The 20,974-nt window shown below is 38.7% G+C and overlaps 1 protein-coding gene and 1 long non-coding RNA gene across 2 annotated transcripts in view; one reads left to right on the forward strand and one right to left on the reverse strand.

Annotated features, from left to right (window-relative positions):
• Window positions 1-14,800: 14,800 nt before the first annotated feature.
• On the reverse strand, window positions 14,801-15,929 carry LOC140506976 (uncharacterized). Its single transcript, XR_011968175.1, has 2 exons — window positions 15,842-15,929; window positions 14,801-15,403 (listed from the first exon to the last, which is right to left on the reverse strand). It is a non-coding gene; the product is annotated as an uncharacterized lncRNA (long non-coding RNA).
• A 266-nt stretch (window positions 15,930-16,195) lies between these two features.
• CXADR (CXADR Ig-like cell adhesion molecule) overlaps window positions 16,196-20,974 on the forward strand; it is a 41,330-nt gene continuing 36,551 nt past the window's right edge. The window contains exon 1 of the mRNA XM_072614736.1: window positions 16,196-16,333. Coding sequence (XP_072470837.1) covers window positions 16,291-16,333 — 43 coding nt within the window. The 5' untranslated portion in view covers window positions 16,196-16,290. The remainder of the gene's footprint in view (window positions 16,334-20,974) is intronic.

Consider the following 20,974-nt stretch of genomic DNA (forward strand, 5'->3'; position numbering starts at 1 on the left):
TCCTCTATTTCATTTGATTCAATTACGTATGCAAATACTAAATTGAAACAGCCTGAGTCTGAGACAGCCTGAAACAAAGGGCTGCCTGACTACTCATATCATTTGGATAAGAAGGGAGTCACTGATTCTAATAAGAGTTTCATCAAGATAAGTCACTGTTCACAGCAAAGTCTTTTTCAACAACGCAAAAAATGACTGTAGACATAGATATCACCAAAGGGTCAATATCAAAATTTGCTTGATTATATACTTTGCATCCTAAGGTGAAGAAGCTCTATACAGTCAGTTAAAAGAAGACCTGGAACTGACTATGGCTCAGATCATGATCACCACTTCTTACTGCAAAATTTAGACTTAAAGAAAGTGGGGAAAACATCAGACCATATAGGGATGACCTAAATAAAATGCCTTATGTATATGAAGTGAAAGTAGTGAATAATTTAGAGGATTAGATCTGGTAGAGAGCCTGAAGAACTATGGACAAAGGTTAACAATATTGTACAGGAGTCAGCAACAGAGAAATAGAAGAACAAGAAAGGAAAATGTTTCTCTGATGAGGGTTTACCAGTAGCTGAGGAAAGAAGGAAAATGAAAGGGTAAAGGAGAAGGGAAAATCTACCCTCCCGAATGCAGAATTCCAAAGAATAACGAGGAGAAATAAGAAGGTTCTCTTAAATAATCAACACAAAGAAACAATAAAATAAGAAAGAAGCAATCTCATCAATAAAATTAGAGACATCAAAGGGAAAATTTCATGCGAAAATGGTCATGATAAAAAAACAAAAAAAAGTAGAAAAGATTAAGAAGAGGTGGCAAGAATGTACAGAAGAGCAGAGGATTCTGGGAAGATGGCTGAATGGGTCAGAAAATTCCAAATTTCCTCCACAAACAAGACAGAACATCATCTCAAAGTGAACAGAGAATGGCAAAACATCAAGGTAAAGCAGTTGTCCTCCTAAGACTACTTGAGAAGACCTCCAAAAAAGACGTGATATTCACAGGATTAGGTTTGGCCTAACTCAAGTGCAAATAGCTCCAGGCTGACTCCACTGAAACAATAAACACTGGGTCAGAAGGCAGCCTCGGTCTTGGAAATGTTCACCTCATGGACAGTGTTGGGGTTGGACTGCTGAGGAGAGAAAGATTGAAGGATCTACCATCATCTTGAGATGCTGGGTACAGCTATGCTGAGCAAACAAGGTCCCAGGCTGCTGCTGAGGGTAAGGAGGAGCAAGCATATACTTGGTGAGTGTGGTAGTAGAAGGATGAGAACCCTCCTGGCTGTGGGCACTTGCAGGAGAGCAGAGTCCCTGGTTTTGATTCCAGGATAGAGGGGAGAGCTGAAGTTTGCAATCGCAAGAGACCACAGAGAGCAAGAGCATTTGCAAGACAGTGTGGCTGGGGGCCTTAGCCATGGTTAAGGGTAGAGAGGAGTACCCAAGGTTGGGTCTCAGGACAAAGCTCAGAAAACTACAGTAAGAAAGACCTGAGACCTGGGGCATGATTCCCCATACCCTGGGACTAAAACCTGATTACAATAATGAGCTGCTAAAAAATAAAATAAAACTAAAGTGAAAATAAAAATGAGTAAGCAAAGGAGAAAGAATCTGTGGAGACAGAGATCTAGATTCATATTCAGAGGAAGATAGTAGAGCTTAAAAAGCTACTCCTACCTCAAAGAGAAATGTCAAATGATCACAAGCACAAAAAGAGTTCTTAAAAGAACTTTAAAAAGACTTCAAAAAGCAAATTTAAAAAACTGAGGAAAAATTAGGGAAAAATAAGAGCAATCTAAGAAAAATCAAGGAAATTATGAAAAGAGAGGCAATCACTTGAAAAAAGAGATCCAAGAACTTAGGAAAGAAAACAAATCCATGACAACTAGAATTAGGCAAGGGGAAGTGAATGACATCATAAGACACCATGAAATAATAAAATAAAATCGAAAGAATGGAAAAATAGAAGACAATGTGAAGCATCTCATTAGAAAAAAACAACTGGTCCAGAGAATAGATCGAGGAGAGACTATATGAGAACTGTTGGACTACCTGAAAGTTATGACCAAAAAAAGGACCAATGAGATAATATGATAAGAAATTATTAAAGAAAATTGCCCTGAAGTTCTAGAATAAGAGGGCAAAATAGAAATTTTAAAAAATCCACCAATCATCATATGAAAGAGATCCCAGGAGGAAAACATACAGTAATATCACAGTCAAGTTTCAAAGCTCCCAGGTTAGGGAGAAAATTTAAGCAACAAGAGAAAAAACAATTAAATACTGTGGAGCTACAATCAAGAGTACACAAGACCTAGCAGCTTCTACAATAAAAGACCATCAGTCTTGGAACATTATATTTCAAAGAGCAAAAGAGCTGGGGTTCAGATAAAACAAAAACAAAAAAATTTCCCAGCAAGTTGAGTATAATCCTAAACAAACAAAAAATGGATATTTAACAAACTGAAAAAATTTCAGATACCTGTGACAAAAATACCAGAACCCAGTGGAAAATTTGGCACATAAGATCCAGGAGAAATATAAGATAAAACATTAAAGACTAATTATAAGGAACTCAATAATGTCAAACTGTTTACTTCTTATATGTAAAAATGTTATCAGTATTTTTAAGACTGTCATTATTACTTGAATAATTTGGAAGAAAGTTTGGAGCTGCTTTGAGTATAATAGGGTGATTCCAAAAACCAAAATTGGATAGGAAATGGTAAAAAAGAGTAATTATCTCATACAAATGAGGCATGAAAGGAAAGACTGATACAGAGGAAGCAGGTGGGGGTGGAGGACTGTTAATGTTGGAATCTTACCCTCATCTGATCTAGGAGTAAAGAATGAAAAATATATACATCTAAGAGGGTATAAAAGTCTTTTAAATTTATAAAGAAATAAGAGGCGGAGGGGACAGGAAAAGGGAGAGCCTTTTAGAAGGATGTGTAGATTAAGATTTAATAGGGTAGTGGAAAAAGCATAAGAGAGACTGGAGGTAAATTGAATAAGGAATAGAAGGGTAAGGAGAGAGGATAAGGAAAGGATTCTTTAAAAGGGGAGAATTAGGGAAGTTCTGGTTAGAAGCAAACTAGATATCTGAGGAAGGATAGGATAAAAACAGAGAGTGAATAGGACAATAGTGAGAAAAAAATAGGATAGAGGGAAATACACAAGTAGTAATTATAATTTTGAATGTGAATAGTATTATACAAATGGTAATTATTCTATACAAATTACACAAATAGCAATTATAATTTTGGATAAACTCACCCATAAGACAGAAATGGATTAAAAATCAGAATCTAAGAGAATTCTGGGAAGATGGTGGGGTAGATGAGAAAACTTTAGGCTTCCCAAATTTCTTTCACAAACAAAAAAGACAGAACATTGCCTCAGAGTGAATGCAGAACAGCAGAAGTAAACAGGAGTCAAGGTAAAACAGTTGTCCTCTTAAGACAACTTGAGAGGACCTCAGGAAGGACTTCACCTCCAGGCGCAGAGGTTTGGCCTGGGTGAAGTGCAAACACTTCCAGGCCAACTCTGCAGAATTAACAAACAATAAGCCCAGGGGGCAGCTGTGTTGTGAGGCAACCTCTGCCTCAGGAACTTTCACTTCATTGACAGGGTAGGGATTGGACTCCAGAGTAGAGGAAGATTGATAATTCTTTCACTGTTGAAAGATGTCAAGCACTGTTGTTCTAACCAGACATGTTCCTGGGTTATGACTGCAGGGGAGAAGAAGCTAGAGCACACCTGGTAAGTGCAGTAGCAGAGCAGTACTCTGTGGCTGTGGGCACTTGTAGGAGAGCAGAGTTCCTGGTTTCAGTTCCTGGGCAAAGAAGACAGCTGTATTTTGCAACCCCAGGAGGGCCACAGGGCCTTATTGTGCCTGGGGTCCTTAGCATGCTTAGAGGTGGAGAGGAGTGAGCCTGAGGACCAAGCTCAGAAAAATAACAGTAAGAGGACTTGAGGCTTGGGGCATTATTCTCCATATTTTTGCCTAGAACTTGATTATGATAATAGCTGATATAAAAAAACAACAACAAAAAAGAAATGAGTAAGCAAATGAGAAAGAACCCAACCACAAATAAATACTATGGGGATGGAGAAGATCTGATACCTATTTAGATGAAGAGAGTGGGGCTAAAAAAGGCACTCTTTTTTCAATTAGAAAAGTCAAAAGTTCACAAGCCCAAAAAGAGTTCTTGACAGAACTTAAAAATCAAATAAGAGAGAGTGAGGAAAAATTCAGAAAAAAAATAAGAACAATCCAAGAAAATAATGAAAAAAAGTCAACCAACTAGAAATAGAGAATCAAAGACTTAAGGAAGAAAATAATTCCTTGAAAACTAGAATTGGGCTGGGGGAAATCCAATGACATAAGACATCAAGACAACACAAAATAAAATCAAATAAATGAAAAAAATAGAAGAGAATGTGAAATATCTCATCAGAAAAACAACTGATATGGAGGAGAAACAATATGAGAATAGTCAGATGACCTGAAAGGTATGATCCAAAAAAGAATCTTAACACAATATTATAAGAAATTATTAAGGAAAATTGCCCTGAAGTTGTAGAACAAGAAGGCAAAGCAGAAAAAGAAAACATCCACCAATCACTACCAGAAAAAGATCCCAAAAGAAAAATTCCTAGGAATATTGTAGCCAAATTCCAGAGTTCCCAGGTCAAGGAGAAAATATTGCAAGCAGCCAGAAACAAACATTTCAAGTATCGTGGAAATACAATCAGGATAACACAAGATCTAGCACCTTTAACATTAAGGGATCGAAGGGCTTAGAATATGATATTCCAGAGGTCAGAGGAGCTAGAATTAAAACCAAGAATCATCTACCCAGCAAAACTGAGTATAATACTTCAGAGGAAAAATGGTCATTCAATGAAATAGAGGACTTTCAAGCATTCTTGTTGAAAAGACCAGAGCTGAATAGAAAATTTGACTTTCAAACGCAAGAATCAAGAGAAGCACAAAAAAGTAAACAGGAATCATAAGGGACTTACTAAAGTTGAACTGTTTGCATTCCTACATGGAAAGATAACATTTGTAACTCTTGAGAGTTTTCTCATTATTTAGGTAGTTGGAGGGATTATATACATATAGACAAAGGGCACAGGGTGAGTTGAATAGGAAAGGATGATATCTAAAAAAATAAAATTAAGGGATGAGAAAGGAATATATTGGGAGGAGAAAAGGAGAAATAGAATGGGGCAAATTATTTCACATAACAGAGGCAAGAAAAGCTTTTTAAATGGAGAAGAGGGGAGAGGGAAAGAGTGAACCTTACTCTCATCACAATAGTCTTAAGGAGGGAATAACATGCATACTCAGTCTGGTATGAAAATCTATCTTACACTTCAGGAAAGTAAAATGGAAGGGGATAAGCAGAGGGTAGGGGGATAATAGAAGGGAGGGCAAATGGGAGGAAGGGGTAATTAGAAGTAAACACTTTTGAGGAGGGATAGGGTCAAAAGAAAGAATAGATAGGATGGAGACAGACATAATTAGTCTTTCACAACATGACTGTTACGGAAGTGTTTTGCATAACTACACATATATAACCTATATTGAATCGCTTGCTTTCTCAATGTTAAAAATTGTTTTTACATGCAACTGGAAAATAAGATATACAAGCAATGGGGTATAGAAACCTATTTTGTCCTTCAAGAAAATAGAGGGAATGGGAAGAAGGGAGGGGTGTGACAGAAAGGAGGGCAGATTTGGGGAAGTGGTAATCAGAATGCATGCTGTCTTACAGTGAGTGGAGGGGAGAGATGGGGAAAAAATTTGGAACTTGAAATCTTGTGGTAGTTTCTGTTGAAAACTAAAAATAAATAATTTTTTAAAAAGGAACAACTTTGAGCAAACAAGTCATTTTAACTATTATAAATACCCAAATTAACTACAAAGAATCTATGAAGAAAAATGGCATCTGCATCTAGAGAAAGAACTGATAAGTAGAACTATGTATAGCATGGTTTTACGTGTGTGATTATATACAGAAAGACAACTAAAAAATTAATTCCAACAATTAATAACTTCAGCAAAGTTTCAGGATATGACCACAATCATAATCAGATTAATAATATCCAGCCATAAGAGATAGAAAAAAGATTCCATTTAAAATGTTGTAAAGTATATAAAATATTTCTGAGTCTGCCTTCCAAAATACATACAAGAACTATATAAATATAACTACAAACAACTATTTATAGAAATACAGACCTAAATAATTGGGAAAATACTAATTACTCCTGGACAGGACAAACATAATAAAAATGACAATAATACTTAATTTCATTTACTTATTCAATGCCATAAAAACTGAACTGATTACTATTTAAAACAAGAATAAAATATTAACAAAATTTATATGAATGAAAAATAAAGCCAAGAATTTTAAGAGAAGTAATGGAAAGAAATGGGAATGAAGGGGGCCTAGAAGTGCCAGATCTCAAACTACACTGCAAAGTATAATTATTAAAATAATTTGATAATGGTGAAAAAATAGCTTGATGAGTGGAATAGATAGGTATACAACATGTAGAAGCAAATATTCTGGTTTGTTCCATAAATGCAAAGATTCTAGCTCCCAGGATAAGGACTCATTACTTAACAAAAACTGGGCAGCAGTATAGGAGAATTTACATTTATACCAACATTTCATGCCTTATATAAAGACAGGTTCTAAGTGGGTCATAAACGAATTAAAGAAACAGAAAAAAATTATCTATCAGATCTATGAATAGGATAAAAATTTATGATCAAACAAGGGATAGAGAAGATTACAGAAGATGAAATGGATAATTTTGATTATATGCAATTAAAATTTTTTTTGCATGAATAAATACAATAAAGCTAAGATTAAAAGGGAAAATTTAGTAAAAAAAAATCTTTGTAGTAAGTTTCTCAGATAAAACATCTTATTTTCAAGATAAATAAGGAACTGGTTGGAATTTAAAAGAATAAAAGCCACTCCCTAGTTGATAAATGCCACAAGGATATGAAAAGAGAGCTCTTAGGGAAAGAAGCCTGGGCTATATTCATACATATATGTCATATGGAAAAAATACTCTGCATCACTATTAATTAGAGAAATGAACATTAAAACAATTATGATATTCACACAACAACCACTGAAGAGGCAATGATGACAAAAAAGGAAAATAATAAATGTTTCAAGGGTTCAAGGGTCACACTGATGCACATTTGGTCCTGCAAACAGGTAGAACCATTCTAGGAAATAATTTTGAATTATACACAAAAAAGTTACTGACCCAGCAACATCACAGCTATACTTATACCCAAAAGAGATCAGAGAAAGGAAAGGGTCCTTTAAGTAAAAAATATTACAGCAGCTCTTTTTGTAACAGCAAAAAAAAACAAAACCTAAATGGATTTACCTCAACTGAGGAATGGTTGAATGAATTGTGGTATATGAAACTATTTTTCTATAAGAAATGAAGATATAGATGATTTCAAAAAGACATGGCAAAACTTGTATGAACTGATGGAGAGTGAAGTAAGCAAATCCAGAAGAACAATCTATATTATAACATCTACATTATAAAGATGAACGATTTTGAGGACTTTCATAAACTCAAGAAGAATGAAATAAACCGAATAAGGAGAAAAACTTACACAGTAAAAATAATACTTTAATGACAATCTTTAAAGCTGTAAAAACTATGATCAATACAATCAATCATGATTCATGATTACAGAAGACTAATGAGGGTCCTAAAATGAAACATACATATTTTATATACAGTCCATGAGGGAACTTGTTTTGCCTCACTATATACCATTTATTATAGGATGTTTTTCTTTTTTTTTTCCCCAGTAGGGTAGGGAGTGGGAATAAAAGAAAACAGATTTCTGTTCATTTTCTTTTACATGAGAGAGTGCTACATACATGAAATGCTACATGTAAGATGAGATCACTGTGTTAAAAGGAAAATTCTTCACCCTGATTAGTGAGGCAAAACTCAGAGCAAAAAGAAGTAAAGGGAGTTTATTACAAGTACCTCAGGATAGCAATGTGTAGACCAAGCCAATCACTAGAGATCAGCAATAACTTTAAGGTAGGGCCAGCTTTTACAGGTAATTTTAAAACAATTCAGTAGGCCAAGAGGTTGAGCCCTTTATCTCAGTTCCTTCCCAAGATAGCTAGAACATGACATTTTCCAAGTTGGGGGTGACTTGGCTACATTACAAATATCAGGGTGAGGCCTTCTTCAATACTCCACGGACAAGCAGGGCTGGCGAAAGTGGGTCACTGAGTCAACATAACTTTCAGTAACTGTATTATTAGTTTTCTTAATTGCTTTACTTTGTAATGAGACCTCTCAGAAACTGGGAGTAATCTGTAAATATATCTAGTGTAAAAAAGTAAGCATCAATGAAACTTTTATAAAAAGGAAAAGTCACAATTTCTCTGGGTCTTAGTTTCCTTATCTATAAAATAAAGGAGCTGGATTAGACAATGTCTAAGGTTCTTTTTTCACCCCAAATTCATTGAAGCTTTGAGGAAATATGTTAATGAGAAAATTCTAACATTTGAAACTGACCCAAATCATTTTAAGTTGCCTTTTTAAATTTATAAGATGGAATGATCAGTTAAACTAGTCCAAATTTTTTATTTTACAACTAAGGAAACAGGCAAAGAGAGAGGAAAGTCACTTGGCAGAAGGTCACGTGGTAAATGACACAATGACTGTAATCCAAGTCTGCTAGCTCTAAATTCAATGTTCTTCCCCTACTCCACCACAGCCTTAGTGCTACAAAGTGTATTGCTACAAAGTATATGTGTAGAGAGATTCCCCAGGACTGTGAGGTATTGCTGTGAGAGGTGGGGAAAATTCAATCTATAAATTGAGTATTGATCTATACTGTTGCTGTAGACACAGACGTCCCCACCCAATGAGTCCCTGATCTCAGGGAGCTTCCCTTCTACTGGGGAGAAATAGCATGTGCCTATAAATTGTATACAAATTATATATACACTGTAGATCTGAATTAAAGAGAACATCTCCAACATAGCAAAAATTATGATCTTTAGTCAAGGCAAGGAAATTGTAGCTCCGGATGCCAGGCAGCAGCAAGCGTTGGGGTATGTGAGGAGAGGGTTGGACATGGGGGTTCTTACAGTACCAAGGCAGAGCGAGAGGGGTTCGTGAAGGTTGGGGCATTCCTAGGTCTTACAAGGGAAATTGTTTTTACATAACGACCAAAAGTCCTTAGAGAAAGCCGGCTAATCTTCCTTCGCGGAGGGAAGAGTTGAGTATTTATAAAATAGAGGTTGGGGAGGAAGGGGTGGGGGCATTTCTTGGGTCTGGGAATGCGGACTAGGTCGGCTTCAGTCACTCGTTGTTGGTTATGCTCTAGAGCAGCTAGCTCAGGGGTGAGGAACCGGTGGCCTCGAGGACTAGTCTGATGGTGTAGACAATTTGAAAGCAGCTGTATACAGAGAAGCTATACACAGGATTGTATAGGAAATAACGAACCTAGGGAATGTGCTAAAATTAAGAGATTGGGAAAGGCTTCCTAGAGAAGGTGAGATTTAAACTGGGACTTGAAGAAGGAAGACAGGAAAGCCAGGAGGCAGAGAGGAGGAGGGAGAGCATTCCACAAGCATAGGGCATATCCAACAAAAATGCTTGGAGTTTGGATTATATGAGGAACAGCAAAGAATCCAGTGTGACCTAATCAGAGTATGTGTGGAAGCTACTGGGGGAGGGGAGAAAGCTGACAATTCTACCTAAACTAATTCATATATCCAATAACATCCTAATTAAATTACAAAAAAAAAAAATTATTTTACTAAATTAGAAAAAATAATAACAAAATTCATCTGGAAGAATAAAAAGTCAAGACTATCAAAGGAACTAATGAAAAAAATGTAAAGGAAGGAGATTTAGCAGTACCAGATGTTAAACTCTAAGGCAGTAATTATCAAAATTATCTGGTACTAGCTAAGAAATAGAAAGGTTGATCAGTGGAACAGAGTAGATATACAATTTACAGCAACAAATGAACATGGTAACCTTGTATTTGACAAGAGTAAATACTTAAGTTTTAAGATAAGAATTCATTTTTTGGTAAAAATTGTTGGGAAAATTAGAAAGCAGTATGGCAGAAATTGGGCAGAGACCAATATCTTACACCATTTACCAAGATAAGGTCAAAATGGATACATGACCTAGAAATAAGGAGAGAAATTACAAGAAATTTTGAAAAACATGGAATATGTTACTTAGCAGACTTATGAAAAGGAGAATAATTTATGAATAAACGAGCTAGAGAGCAGAGTAAGATGTAAAATGGATGATTTCAATTACATTAAATTAAAAGGGATTGTACAAATAAAACCAATGTAGTCAAGATCAGAAGCAGAAAATTGGGGGAGAATTTTTATAGACAGTTTCTCAGATATCTCATGTCTCAAATATGTAAAGAACTTTATTAAATCTATAAGAATATGAGTCATCCCCAATTGATAAATGGCCAAAGGATATGAACAAGCACTTTTCCAATGAAGAAACTGAAACAATTGAAAGTCATATAAAAAAATACTCTAGATCATTGTTGATAAGAGAAATGCAAATTAAAACCTTGAGATATCATTTCATCTCTCTCAGATTGGCTAAAATGATAGAAGGGGTAAAGTGACAAATGTTGGAGGGGATGTGGAAAAATTGGGACAGTAATTCACTGCTGGTGGAATTGTGAACTGATCAAACCATTTTGTAGAATAATCTGGAATTATGCCCAAAGAATTATTCAACTGTATATACCATTTGATCCAGCAAGTACCACTACTAAGTCTGTTTCCAAAGAGGATCAGGGAAAAAGGAAAAGAACATATATATTCTAAAGGAAAAGAACCTATATGTTCTAAAATAACGTGTAGCATTTGTGTGTGTGTGTGGTGGCAAAGAACTATAAATTATGGGCATGCCCTTCAGTTGTAGAATGGCTGAACAAGTTGTGGTATATGATTTTGATGTACTGTGCTAGAAATGATGAGCTCAGTGATTTTAGAAAAACATGCAATGACTTGCACGAAATAACAAAGAGATCCAAGAGAATAAGAATATCGTATACAGCAACAGCAATATTATTTTAAAGACAACTTTGAGCAACCAAGTCATTTTGACTATTATAAATACTGAAATTAAATACAAGGAACTTATGAAGAAAGATGCTATCTATATCAAAGCATGTATAAAATGATTATACATATATATATGCATGAATGTGTACATATATGTGTGTGTATGTGTATATATACATACATACATATATGTGTATATATACATATATATACATACATACATATATATATGTATATATACATATATATGTATATACATATATATATATATACAAATATATTCATTTAACCTAAATTTTAATGAAAGCAATCAATACAACAAAATTGAGATTTCTGGGAAGAGTGAGTATAGCTTTAGAGGCCACATAGCAATTGCTGAGGTATCCAAGGAGAAGACTGGGAACAGGGTTTATAGGGTACTAAGTCTGATAGAATGAGGAGGCTGCAGATGGGAGGGGTTGAGCATCTCACAGTTTCTTAAGGTAAGTTGTTTTTACATAACAAGCAAAAATCCATAAAGAAAGCTTGGGAGTCTCTGGAAGGGAGAGTTTGGGAGGTCTACAAAATAATCAGAGACTGGAATTGACAAAGTCTAGTCAACTTCAGGCAATTCATTGGCCTGGGAATGGAGACCAGGCCAGCTTCAGGCAGTTCTTAGTCAATTGACTTTGTGTGTGTGTGTGTGTGTGTGTGTGTGTGTGTGTGTGTGTGTGTGTGTGTGTGTGTGTACACATATACATACACACATATTTGTGTCTAATGGGGGGACCAGGGAGAAGAAACAAAGGAAAAAATGCATTTCTTCTATATATCCACTTCTTTTTATTTACACATGTGCTACAGACCCTAATCTCATCATGCCTAGACTATTGCAATAGCCTCCTGGTTTGTCTCCCTGTCTCAAATCTATCACCACTAGGGTCTATCCTCCACTCATTTGCTAAAGTTATTTTCCTAAAGCACAGGTCTGACCACATCATGTCCCTCTTTCTTACTCCCAATGATGGGGTGATGGGACTTGAACTCACAAAAAGGAAAATACTATATCTTTGAAAGCAGCCCAGTTCCTTAATTTCCCCCTTCATTTCACAACATAGACAACTTGCCTGAGGCATCTGGTCCATCCCAGACCACCTAGATACTTAACAGTTCTTTCATGGTGGCTCTAGGCTCACACTAGACCATTTAATACTCCTTTCACAGTTCCCTTGACCCACCCCAGACCACTTTACTCCTTTCACTGTTGCACCTGGGCCACCCTAGGCTATTTATCACTCCTTAATCCCATCTAGATCTTCTCACTGTCTTTTTTTGTATTATAAGTATCACTCTCATCTCCATCAAAGCACAGATTCATTAGGAATCTAGCCCGCTCTACTGGGGTTAAAATAAACCTCCTACTTTGACTGAAAGAAGGCTTGAGTGCTTGAATTCTTTCCAGGCAGACTCACCCTGTATTCTTACAGCCAGCACCCCAAACTGCATCACCTCTATTCAGTAAACTACAATGCCTCCCTATTACCTCCAGGATCAAATATTAAATCCTCTATAGGACTTTGAAACCCTTTCATAAACTAGTGTGTTCCTACCTTTCCAGTCTCATTATACCTTTTCTCCCCTCTATGTACTTGATAAACCTGGTATGCTGGCCTACTTGCTGTTTCTCACACATACCCCCCATTTCCTTTCTGTGCCTTTTCACTGGCTGCCTCTCTTTCCTTGGAAGGTTCGCCATCCTCACAACTACTTGGCTTCCTTCACAACTCAACTTCCATCTCATCTTCAAGAACTGATAAACAGATGTATAAATAATTGCATATATATAGTATATATGTATATATATGCATATATATATTATGTATCTATATATATACACACACATATACCTATTTGTGCCTAATGGCAGCCATCTCTAGGGAAGAAAAAAAGGAAAAAAGAAAAAAATTTACATAACAACGACACACACACACACACAGACACCCTATTTCTGTCTAAAAGTAGCCATCTGGGGAGGAGAAAAAAAGAAAATAAGAAATTAGCATGATTATTATATATTTAAAATGAATAACAAGTTGTACATAATAGATTTATAGTTTTATGTGCAATCAGCTTTTTTATTATACCATGTTAGGAAAATCCTTGTTTTATTCCATAAATTAAAAATAAAATAATTTTAAAAAATACCATTTTCTATAGTGTGTCTTTCTTGGTCTCTTCCTTACCCACTCACCCTTCCCCTCCCAATTCCAAATTACTTCCTTCTGAGATTATTTTCCATATATATTTATATTTACATATACTTCCTTATATGTTCTCATCCGCATTAGAATGTGTGCTCCTTGAGGACAGGAAAGGTGTTTTTGTTTTTCTTTGTATACACGGTACTTAGCCAAGTGCCTTGCTTAATAAAAGTTAATAAATACTTATTGTGTCACTGACTAGCTGAGTTTTCTCATAGGAAAGGATACCACAGCACTTCTACCTGATGTAGTACAGAGTTTCAGGTGGTCTGAAGTTTTTATCTCAGAACTACAGTGGAAGCAGAAGGAAACAGAAAAAGTAGGTTGTAGAGGAAGCTGTTGAAGAGATGCTCATTAATCAAGCACAGCACTCTCTCTCAGTGAATGGAGCAGCTGGCTTTTTAGATGGTGAGAAAGCTGTAACCAGTTTCCACAGTGGAACTTGCTTCAAATGACCCTGAAAACAGAGCTGATGACCAGCTGGCATGTAAAAAAAAAATGTTTTTCAGAGAACAAAGCCTTCTGGGGAGCTGGTCTGGACAATGGCGGGGTGATGTCTTTTGTAGAAGACCTTGGCAGCTTTGCAGGGTCAAGGGGTGTGAGTTGCCCCTCCAATACATTATCATCCCATCTCTATGTCTACATCCTGGGGGGAGGGGAGGGAGAAGAGAAGAAAAAAAGAGAGAAGGAAAAAATGAAATTTACTTAACTTGATACACACACACACACACCTATTTGTGTCTAATGGTAGCTATGGGGGAAGGAAGGGAAGGGGAAAAATGTGTTCTCTCTGTACACATCTGGTAAAAAGAGATGCCTTGGATACATTTTTGCAAGTGTGGATCTAATTCCTATGGATGTCCACTCTTCTTACTGAGTGTGTATGGAAGCTCAACTTTTATGGGAGGAATGTCATATGACTAGTTTAACTAAAATGCCTCTTACAAACTGTGTATTGTTATGGCTGACTGGACAAAGTAAAATGTTGTTGGGGGGCAATAACAGTTTGTAAAATTTCCCCAACCCCAAATATTTATAACTTGGAATAACTAATTGGAGGCTTAGAGTGAGAAAGATGCTCTGGTCTGCATAAGGATCATAAATTTAGAGCTGGAAGGGACCTTAATATATATATATATATAATCTCAACATTCTACAGAGGAGGAAATAATCTCAGAGAAATTGGGACTTGGTTAGGTTACGGAGGCAAATGAATTGCTGAGCCAACTTTTGAACCCAGGTCTTCTGGACTCCAAATCCAGCATCCTTTCCACTGCACCTATGGTCCCTGCCATGAAGAATTTTACTGCACACTATTTTAGCTTCATTATAATTAAAAACAGGTACTTTCTGGTGAGGTAGATTAACTAGGGGCAGAGTCAGCAGTTTGGGAAATTAAATATGAGCACTCTTTTTAAACCACTCTTTTTAAAATTAATATATTTTCAGTTTTCTTCAATCACTTCTATAAGTCTTAGATTTCTTCCCCCTCTCTCCGAGACAGCATACAGTCTTATATATGGGTTCTACACATACATTCTTATTAACCACATTTTTCACATTAGTCATATTGCATAGAAGAATTAAAACAAATGGGAGAAACCATAAAACAAACCATAACACTAGAGAAAATACTCTGCTTCATTCTGCAATCCAATTCCATACTTCTTTCTCTGGATGTGGAAGGCATTTTGCCTCGAGTCCTTTGGGAATGTTTTAGGTCCTTGCATTACTGTGAAGGGCTAAGTCTACCAGGAAAATTCCTGGCACACTGTGGTTCTTACTGTGTACAGAGTTTTCCTGGTTCTGCTCCTTCCACTCAGCATCACTTCAGTCTTTCCAGGCTCTCCGAAGTCTTCCTGTCCATCATTTCTCTAGCACAGTAGCATTCCATTACATTCATACACCACAACTTGTTCAGTCATTCGCCAATGGATGGGCATCCCTTCAATTTCCAGTTCTTGGCCACCACAAAGAGAGCTGCTATTAATATTTCCCATGTCTATGATCTCTTTGGGATACAGCCCTAAAAATGACATTGCTGGTTAAATGTGGTACTTACTACATATACAGTATATTCACTATATATATAGAATTTTGCCTTTATTTTGTTAAGAGGAACCTGCCCACCCTCCCCTCCAACTGCGTCCTTTTAACATACACAGACAAATAATGTATACAACTCGTTTTGTTTAATATGCGTAGTTGTCAACTGCGTTTAGAGTTAAGACAACTCTTTCTCTTCCCATTCCCTCCTTTGGCTGAAATTTAAGGCTGTCTCTTTCTTTTCCCCAGGGGATACAAGGAGAGCCTGGCTTTCCTTCCAGACACTTGCCCATTCTTTCTTCCAGGCCAGGGGTCAGGTAAAATGAAGCGTAAACCTGCGCCCAACCGCGGGCAGAAAAGTGTGTCCCGTCCCCAGGGAGAGCTCCCAGACTCTGCCCGCGGGACGCAGCTCTCTCACCCAGAGGCGGGGGTCTGGGGCTGCTACACCTTCTTCTTTTAATGTGATCGCGGGCCGGCCTACTTCAAAGACAAGGCTAGGGAGTGTGGGCGGTGGCCAGCGCGGAGGAGAGCCGGGCTACGGGTGCCTGGGCTCCCTGGCTCCCAGCGGGCACGCGTAGCCTCCCGGGGTCACCCTGCCCCAGAGGCTGGTTTCGGGGCGTCGGCGTGGGGCCGGCGGCGGAAGCTTAGCGGGCCCAGGTCGGACCTTGACCCCTCGGGCATAGGCGCGGGGTGGAAGCCCAGGCTCGGCCGCCGGAGCGGAAGTGACGCCAGCTTCACCTGCTCGCCCTGGTGCGGGCTGGGAGAGGGAGAGGACGGGGCTCCGAGGTGTGCCGAGCCGGGCTGGGAGCGCGCGGACCGGAGTGAGGGCAGGCAGGCTGTGAGCGCGGAGCCGGGCGTCCGCTCGCCATGAAGCTCCTCTTGTGCGCTGCGCTCCTGTGCTGGACCGCGGGTGAGTGACGAGGAATGCCCGCGGGTCCGCCTGGACTGGCCCCGGGTACCCTGGGCGGAGAGACAAAGAACCGTGCGGGGCAGCGGCTGGAAAGGGCTCTGGGGGGGGGGGGAGGGGGGGCAGGGGCTTAGCCTGGAGGTCGGGGAGAGCCTGCTGGACCTCGAGGGGTGACCTTGGGATCTCCTGGTCGGACAGATCCTCGGGATCTCCCTGCTGGACCTCGAGGGGTGATTGTGGGGATCCTCGGGAATCTCCCTGCTGGACCTCGAGGGGTGATTGTGGGGATCCTCGGGATCTCCCTGCTGGCCCTCGAGGGGTGATTGTGGGGATCCTCGGGATCTCCTGGCTGGACCTCGAGGGATGATTGTGGGGATCCTCGGGATCTCCCTGCTGGCCCTCGAGGGGTGATTGTGGGGATCCTCGGGATCTCCCTGCTGGACCTCGAGGGGTGACTGGGGAGATGTCGGGATCCTGCAGGACCTCGAGGCTCGTTTGATGGTCTGCGGGAATCCAACCCTGTGGGAGAGACGAGCCCCCGAGGGAGCGGTGAAACAAAGACGTTTGCGAAATCCTCTTGGCACTCCTGCCCTGGAGCTGAAGCCGTGTTGTTGGCAGGGATCAGCCGCCCTTCCAGGGCTGGCCCCCAAATGGGGGTCACTGGTGTGTTTGTCTGGACTGGGGAGACTGAGGGGAGGGGAGCGGAGAACGTCCTAGCCTGGGGACCTTGCAGCCCGGCCAGCTCCGCTTGCCCTTCCTCATGGGCTCCTGTCTTTTTTCTATGGTATCGATGCGTTTCCCACTGGTTTTCGGTTTCTCTGGCCCACTTTTGTTTGTCATTTTATCGTTTCCGGCCTGGGTCACCTGTATTTGAAGTCTTCAGAAGGTAAAATTGCAGATCATGAACAGTCTGCCATTTTTAAAAGGTCTCCGTGCCCTGGTGGCACCTGTGATTCACCAGTTCTGTTGGAGAAAGGTGCTGAGTAAAGATTAGCAGGAGTTAATATAGATTATGAATGTCTAAGCAGGAACCATTTCTTATTAAAAAAATAGAGATGTCTTGAGTAATGGGACAGTTTTGAAGAACTCCTATGGAGATTCCTGCAAAAGGATTGGTTTCTGTAGAGGAAAAAAAAAGGTATCCATGCATTAGAGAGGATTGAGTTGTTCTATTTCTTAATTTCTGAGTTCTTTTGGATAAAATGACATGTGGGGTTTTAGAATTCTTAAAGAACTTTATGCAGGATTTTCTCTGTGGAGGGAAGTATAATATCTACATGTTATATACATACACACATATATATAGACACACGTGTGTGTGTGTGTTTTTGGAGTAGAAGTAGACCTAGCTTTTGTTTTTTTTCCTGTGGAAGCAGTGTTTTTTGGTGCCAACTCTTTTGAAAGTAAAATGGTTCCGTTTATTTTGTCAGACTTTCCTATTTCAGAACTTTATGATTTGTGTTTTGCACAGCACCTGGAAGGTTAAATGTTAAGTGGATTTTGCTACAGAATTGGGATGGCATTTTCCGTTTCCTGTTGAAATGTAAAATTCATTGTTGCTGTCATGACTTATTACTCATGACATGAAAATTCTATTTGGAAAGCAATCACTGACTGGAAACTTTAGCACTATCTGTTTTTTATTACCTAAAGCTGACTTAAATTGCTTGGTAAAACTAGGTCTTACCTATATTCTTTTTTCAGTATCTCTTGGGAGAGCCTTTCTTTAGCTGAAAGCAATCACATTTTGAAGTATTGAAATGGAGAAATGAACAAGTCAGCTAGATGATCAGTCCAATGAAATGTTTTAATTGGATTTAGCCAGGTGTTTTATTGTAGATAAATTTTTTCTAGAATTCAGCATTTTGCTAGTCCTATTTTGGGTTATACATTCAAATTCACATTCTCTTCCCTGGAATTTGAGCTCTCTCATACAGTAGTATGATTGCTTTAAGGAAGGGATCTTAAGAGATCACTTCACCTAACCCCTTTTATAGATGAGAAAACCTGTTGTAATTTATCCAAGGTTACAAAGGCAGTAAGTGGAAGAGGAGTAATTCAAACCCAGGAGTTCTAACTTTAAAATCTGAAGTCCTTTTCATTGTACCAACCCTGCCCTTTTTTCAGATTTCCTAGTGCCAATTTTAGAAATCTTCTGGTAAGATTGGAGAGCTTTGAGGGTGCTGGGACCCCAAGAATGCCAAGGCAAATTTGCCTGGAATGAATTCACATACTCAAGCCTTCTCTTAGTCAAGTGGCAAAAAATTTATTGTAACACTTTAGCAAAAGTGGGAAAGAATCCTTATGGAACTTTGAAGAGACTGAGGATTGTGCTGGGGTTTATATGAAAAAGGAACATGAGAAAGGAAGTCCAGGGATACTAATTAGGTCATGTAAGGGTCCATGTGTCTTTGGGAGCTATGGAGGGGAAAGTGTAGGGAGCATACCAGACATTGAGGGAGATGTCAGAGGTATGGAACTTGGGGATCTGGCAGGAAGAAGAGTCCTTGGGCGAGGCACGCCTCTGTTCTGATAAGGGAATGTGTTCTGCAACAAGAGAAAATTTTCTCAGAGGACAAGGCCCTACAGAGAAATTGGGAGACTTTCAGAGACGTGATCTTAGGGTCAGGGTCTGAGCACCCCATCAAGATGATCCATATTCAGTATACATACTATTTGTTTGCCTAGGTAGAACTTTAACCACTAGAAAGTAGTTGATGGATTAAACTGTGAATCAGAGGGCTTGTTGCCACATCTCCTTTGTGCAGCATTTCTAAGCACTTTTTTTCTTCCCTTGGATTCTGTGACACTATGTCTTTGTTCTCTCTTCTACCTTTCTAAGCATAGAAAAGGCTTCTTGGTGGAGTGGAAAGAGAACTGGCTTTGTTGGCTACTAGGTGCCACAGTGGATACGATACTGAACCTGAAGTCAGAAAGACGTTCAAATTTAACATTAGACTCTTATAGCTAGTTGACCCATATGACCCTGCAGAAGTCACTTAGCCTCTGTTTGCCTCATTTTCTTCCACAGTAAAGTAGGAGGATAATAATAGCACCTATGTTGTAGTAATGAGGATAAAATGAGAGCCCGGCACATAGTAGGTGCGCTATAAATGCTTATTCCCTTCACCACCACTTTCTGAAGACCTGGATTCATATCCTGCCTGTCACTTATCTCTGCGATTTCCAATTTTCTCATGAAAAAAACCTTGGAGTTGGACTCGATTAAATTTCTCTGACTGAGGTCTTTTCCTGCTCTAAATTTTATTTCTAAGTTCTTTCTTTGTAGGTGTACTGAGATCATCTTAATTACACATATTCCCTTCTTTTTGAATCCACCTTTAATGATCCTCTCTGGATGATTCCCTTATCTATATTCAACTGTTATCTCTCCCTGAGATTTAGTCCTACATTTCTCCGTGCCTGCTGGATATCTCAACTAAACTGCACAAACATTTATTAAAGATCTGATGTGTTTATACTTAGTCTCTGGGAGAGAGGAAAAGATTACATAAGTCTCTCCTTCATGAATTTCAGTGTCTGTTGATAGGATCTGACATAAACACAAATAATTAATACAAGATAGTAGTTAGAAGGAATGGATGAATGCTTTTGCCAAGCACAGTGCTAAGTACTGGGGATGCAAATAAAAAAGCAATGGCCATTTTTATACACGAGGAGCTTACATTTTAATGGAGGAGATAACTCACTTTGGAGAAGTGATGACCAGGGAAAGGTTAGAAGTTACCTAGATCAGCATCAGCTAAGTTTTTCTGTAAAAGACTAGATAATAAATATTTTAGGCTTTGTGGGCCAAAAGACAAACTCAAGGATATTTTGTAAGTACTTATATAACAAAAGAAAACAGATTTCCACAAAATTTTTATTGATGAAATTAAAAATATAATAATAATTGAGTACAATTTTTTAATAATATGGGTCTAATGAGAAGAATGGAATTCTTTTGGGAAGGATAAAACTTAATTGGAGTTCAGAGTTTCTGTTACCTGTCATCAGCATCAATTAAAAATAATCAAACATTTGTTAAGCACTTACTGAGTAAGACTCTGTGCTAAATGCTGCAAGTACAAAAGGGGCAAAAGAGCCCCTGGCCTCAGAGAGTTTATAATTTAATGGGGCAGACAACATGCAAACACCTATATAAAGCAAGCTGTATTCAGGATAAATAGTAACAGTTTTATATGTAAGCAAGGAATTAAGAGGGGTTGGAAAAGGCTTTCTGTAAAAAATGGGATTTTAGTTGAGACTTAAAGGAAGTCAGAAAAGCCAGTAGAAGGTGGAGATGAAATAAAGGATTCCAGGGTTGGGGGGACAGCCAGAGAAAATGCCAGGAGCCAAGAGTTAGAGTGTCTTGTTCATGGACCAGCAAGGATGCCAGTGTCATTGGGGTGAAGAGGATGTGGTGTGGGAGAATGATGTAAGAAGACTGGAAAGGTAGGAGGAGGCTAGGTTATAAAGACTTTCAATGCCCAATAGCATTTTGTATTTGATTCTGGAGGCAATAGGGAGACACTGAAGTTTGAGTAGGAGGAAGGTGGCTGTATTTTAGGAAAATCACTTTGAAGTCTGATTGGAGGATGGATTGGGGTGGGGAAAGACTTAAGCAGATCCAATTGCAAGCTC

The sequence above is a fragment of the Notamacropus eugenii genome, chromosome 5 (genome assembly GCF_028372415.1).
Source record: "Notamacropus eugenii isolate mMacEug1 chromosome 5, mMacEug1.pri_v2, whole genome shotgun sequence".
Taxonomy (NCBI): domain Eukaryota; kingdom Metazoa; phylum Chordata; class Mammalia; order Diprotodontia; family Macropodidae; genus Notamacropus; species Notamacropus eugenii.